Consider the following 5,015-nt stretch of genomic DNA (forward strand, 5'->3'; position numbering starts at 1 on the left):
GGATGAATGGAAAACGGCATTTAACACCAGAGATGGACACTTTGAGTATCTGGTCATGCCCTTTGGCCTGTGCAACGCCCCTGCCGTCTTCCAAGACTTTGTTAATGACATTTTTCGTGATCTCTTATACTCCTGTGTTGTTGTATATCTGGACGATATCCTGATTTTTTCTGCCAATCTAGAAGAACACCGCCAGCATGTCCGTATGGTTCTTCAGAGACTTCGTGACAATCAACTCTATGCCAAAATAGAGAAATGTCTGTTTGAATGCCAATCTCTTCCTTTCCTAGGATACTTGGTCTCTGGCCAGGGACTACAAATGGATCCAGACAAACTCTCTGCCGTCTTAGATTGGCCACGCCCCTCCGGACTCCGTGCTATCCAACGTTTTTTGGGGTTCGCCAATTATTACAGGCAATTTATTCCACATTTTTCTACCGTTGTGGCTCCTATCGTGGCTTTAACCAAAAAAAAATGCCGATCCCAAGTCTTGGCCTCCTCAAGCGGAAGACGCCTTCAAACGGCTCAAGTCTGCCTTTTCTTCGGCTCCCGTGCTCTCCAGACCTGACCCATCTAAACCCTTCCTATTGGAGGTTGATGCCTCCTCAGTGGGAGCTGGAGCTGTCCTTCTACAAAAAAATTCTTCCGGGCATGCTGTTACTTGTGGTTTTTTTTCTAGGACCTTCTCTCCGGCGGAGAGGAACTACTCCATCGGGGATCGAGAGCTTCTAGCCATTAAATTAGCACTTGAGGAATGGAGGCATCTGCTGGAGGGATCAAGATTTCCAGTTATTATTTACACCGATCACAAGAACCTCTCCTACCTCCAGTCTGCCCAACGGCTGAATCCTCGCCAGGCCAGGTGGTCTCTGTTCTTTGCCCGATTTAATTTTGAAATTCACTTTCGGCCTGCCGATAAGAACATTAGGGCCGATGCTCTCTCTCGTTCCTCGGATGCTTCTGAAGTTGAACTCTCTCCGCAACACATCATTCCTCCTGACTGCCTGATTTCCACTTCTCCAGCCTCCATCAGGCAAACTCCTCCAGGAAAGACCTTTGTTTCTCCACGCCAACGCCTCGGAATCCTCAAATGGGGTCACTCCTCCCATCTCGCAGGTCATGCGGGCATCAAGAAATCTGTGCAACTCATCTCTCGCTTCTATTGGTGGCCGACTCTGGAGACGGATGTTGTGGACTTTGTGCGAGCCTGCACTATCTGTGCCCGGGATAAGACTCCTCGCCAGAAGCCCGCTGGTTTTCTTCATCCTCTGCCTGTCCCCGAACAGCCTTGGTCTCTGATTGGTATGGATTTTATTACTGACTTACCCCCTTCCCGTGGCAACACTGTTATTTGGGTGGTCGTTGATCGATTCTCCAAAATGGCACATTTCATCCCTCTTCCTGGTCTTCCTTCAGCGCCTCAGTTGGCTAAACAATTTTTTGTACACATTTTTCGTCTTCACGGGTTGCCCACGCAGATCGTCTCGGATAGAGGCGTCCAATTCGTGTCTAAATTCTGGAGGGCTCTCTGTAAACAACTCAAGATTAAATTAAATTTTTCTTCTGCATATCATCCTCAATCCAATGGACAAGTAGAAAGAATTAACCAGGTCTTGGGTGATTATTTACGACATTTTGTTTCCTCCCGCCAGGATGACTGGGCAGATCTTCTACCATGGGCCGAATTCTCGTATAACTTCAGAGTCTCTGAATCTTCCTCCAAATCCCCATTTTTCGTGGTGTACGGCCGTCACCCTCTTCCCCCCCTCCCTACCCCCTTGCCCTCTGGTCTGCCCGCTGTGGATGAAATTTCTCGTGATCTTTCCATCATATGGAGAGAGACCCAAAATTCTCTCTTACAGGCTTCATCACGCATGAAGAAGTTCGCGGATAAGAAAAGAAGAGCTCCTCCCATTTTTTCCCCTGGAGACAAGGTATGGCTCTCCGCTAAATATGTCCGCTTCCGTGTCCCTAGCTACAAGTTGGGACCACGCTATCTTGGTCCTTTCAAAATTTTGTGCCAGATTAATCCTGTCTCTTACAAACTTCTTCTTCCTCCTTCTCTTCGTATTCCTAATGCCTTTCACGTTTCTCTTCTTAAACCACTTATCATCAACCGTTTCTCTCCCAAATCTGTTCCTCCCACTCCTGTTTCCGGCTCCTCGGACATCTTCTCCGTCAAAGAGATTCTGGCATCCAAAAAGGTCAGAGGGAAAACCTTTTTTTTAGTGGATTGGGAGGGTTGTGGTCCAGAAGAGAGATCCTGGGAACCTGTGGACAATATCCTAGACAAAAGTCTGCTCCTCAGGTTCTCAGGCTCTAAGAAGAGGGGGAGACCCAAGGGGGGGGGGTACTGTTACGCCGAGCGCTCCGGGTCCCCGCTCCTCCCCGGAGCGCTCGCTACACTCTCCTCACTGCAGCGCTCCGGTCAGATCCACTGACCCGGGGCGCTGCGATACCGCCTCCAGCCGGGATGCGATTCGCGATGCGGGTAGCGCCCGCTCGCGATGCGCACCCCAGCTCCCGTACCTGACTCGCTCTCCGTCGGTCCTGTCCCGGCGCGCGCGGCCCCGCTCCCTAGGGCGCGCGCGCGCCGGGTCTTTGCGATTTAAAGGGCCACTGCGCCGCTGATTGGCGCAGTGGTTCCAATTAGTGTGATCACCTGTGCACTTCCCTATATCACCTCACTTCCCCTGCACTTCCTTGCCGGATCTTGTTGCCATCGTGCCAGTGAAAGCGTTTCCTTGTGTGTTCCTAGCCTGTGTTCCAGACCTCCTGCCGTTGCCCCTGACTACGATCCTTGCTGCCTGCCCCGACCTTCTGCTACGTCCGACCTTGCTTCTGTCTACTCCCTTGTACCGCGCCTATCTTCAGCAGCCAGAGAGGTTGAGCCGTTGCTAGTGGATACGACCTGGTCACTACCGCCGCAGCAAGACCATCCCGCTTTGCGGCGGGCTCTGGTGAAAACCAGTAGTGACTTAGAACCGATCCACTAGCACGGTCCACGCCAATCCCTCTCTGGCACAGAGGATCCACTACCTGCCAGCCGGCATCGTGACAGAAATTTTTATAGTGCGCATGAGTGATTATATCTTTCAACTAACACTTTACCCTACACTAGAACCTAGCTGCTAAACTAACCTACCCTATCTAAAGCTAAAAGAAGGGAGGGATCAGTGTCCTCTGGAAGTGCCGATATTCGCAGTAAAAATTTGCATTTCAAATATTCATGCTCAACACTACTCCTGATTTGTGTTGAGCGCGAATATTCAAAATGCTAATTTTTTACCGCAAATAGGACATCACCATAGTTAAAGTTAAGGAATGCTGGGGCGTGTAGTCAATTAGTGTTATGAGTAAGGGAGAATCAGCTGACCTCTCCACCTACCGGACAGGTTAATTTATATGTAAAAAGAGACTTATAGGAACTTGATAGGATTTTTTTTTAGAAATTCACCAGAAAACTGGCCAAAAAAAATGTCACCACTTCTTGCGTGTCTGGTCTTAATTTATACGCAAAACACAGAAAAGGTGGCAAATTTTTGAACTAAATAGCAAAACGGTCAAAGTTGGGTATTCAAAGCGTTGTCCCCCGATAATGCCGGTGAACCGCATTACAATGAGGTATAAGCCCCAGGTCTGCAGATACAGGTTGGGCTATTATCTGCTGATAAAATGTAAATATTCCTCACTGCGCAATAGAGGTGGAACTGGCATACCCAGCATCCATCCCTGCCTCCGCCCTTCTGCCCATATGCCTGCCCACCTCACGCTCACATGGGTGAAGGGGTCCATGAATATTGATTAGGTGGGTGGCATATAGGAACAGGGGAAGAACGGCAGAGGTGGAGGAAGAACGACGACACAGGCGGAGGAAGAATGGCAGAGGAGGAGGAAGAATGGCAGAGGTGGAGGAAGAACAGCAGAGGTGAGGGAAGAACGGCAGAGGTGGGGGAAGAAGGGCAGATGTGGAGAAAGAACGGCAGAGGTGAGGGAAGAAAGGCAGAGGTATAGGAAGAATGGCAGAGGTGGGGGGGGAATGGCAGAGGTTGGGGAAGAACGGCGGAGGCTGAGGAAGAACGGCAGAGGTGGAGGAAGAAGGGCAGAGGAGGAGGAAGAACGGCAGAGATGGAGGGAGAATAGCAGAGGCAAGAGAAGAAGGGCAGAGGTGGGGAAGAAGGGCAGAGGTGAAGGAAAAATGTCAGGTGGGGGAAGAATGGCAGAGGCGGAGGAGGAACGGCAGAAGTGGAGGAAGAAGGGCAGAGGGTTGAGGAAGAACGGCAGAGGGTTGAGGAAGAACAACAGTGGCGAAGGAAGAACGACAGAGGTGGAGGAAGAACGGCAGAGGTGGGAGAAGAAGGGCAGAGGTGGAGGAAGAACAGCAGAGGAGGAGGAAGAACGGAAGAGGTGGAGGAAGAACGGCAGAGGCGGAGGAAGAACGGCAGATGTAGAGGAAGAACAGCAGAGGTGGGAGAAGAAGGGCAGAGGTGGGGGAAGGACAGAGGTGGAGAAAGAACGGCAGAGGTGAGGGAAGAAGGGCAGAGGTATAGGAAGAACGGCAGAGGCAGAGGAAGAACTGCAGAGGTAGGGGAAGAAGGGCAGAGGAGAAGGAAGAACGGCAGAGACGGAGGAGGAATGACAGAGACAAGAGAAGAAGGGCAGAGGTGGGGGAAGAAGGGCAGAGGTGGAGGAAAAATGTCAGAGGTGGGTGGGAGAACGGAGTGGTTGGGGAAGAATGGCAGAGGCGGAGGAGGAACAGCAGAGGTGGAGGAAGAACGGCAGAGGCTTAAGGAAGAACGGCAGAGTAGGAGGGAGAACGGCAGAGGTGGGGGAAGAAGGGCAGAGGCGGAGGAAGAACGGCAGAGGTGGGGTGAGAACAGCAGAGGCGGAGTAAAGAACGGCAGAGGTGGGGTGAGAACGGCAGAAGCGGAGTAAGAACGGCAGAGGCAGAGTAAGAACTGCAGAGGAGGAGGAAGAACGGCAGAGGTGGGGGAAGAATGGCAGAGGTGGTGGAA

General features: G+C 51.4%; 1 protein-coding gene across 1 annotated transcript; it reads left to right on the forward strand.

Annotated features, from left to right (window-relative positions):
• Positions 1 to 4,039: 4,039 nt before the first annotated feature.
• LOC130272802 (sperm protamine P1-like) lies at positions 4,040 to 4,528 on the forward strand. The gene has a single exon (XM_056518695.1). The coding sequence runs from the start codon at positions 4,040 to 4,042 to the stop codon at positions 4,526 to 4,528; it is 489 nt and encodes a 162-aa protein (XP_056374670.1).
• The last annotated feature ends 487 nt before the right edge of the window (positions 4,529 to 5,015 follow it).

Source organism: Hyla sarda, chromosome 5 (genome assembly GCF_029499605.1).
Source record: "Hyla sarda isolate aHylSar1 chromosome 5, aHylSar1.hap1, whole genome shotgun sequence".
In the NCBI taxonomy this organism is placed as follows: Eukaryota; Metazoa; Chordata; class Amphibia; order Anura; family Hylidae; genus Hyla; species Hyla sarda.

Bases quoted from the DNA above. Each gene is read 5' to 3' on its own strand.
- LOC130272802 (XM_056518695.1), top strand. From the start codon at position 4,040: ATGGCAGAGGTTGGGGAAGAACGGCGGAGGCTGAGGAAGAACGGCAGA.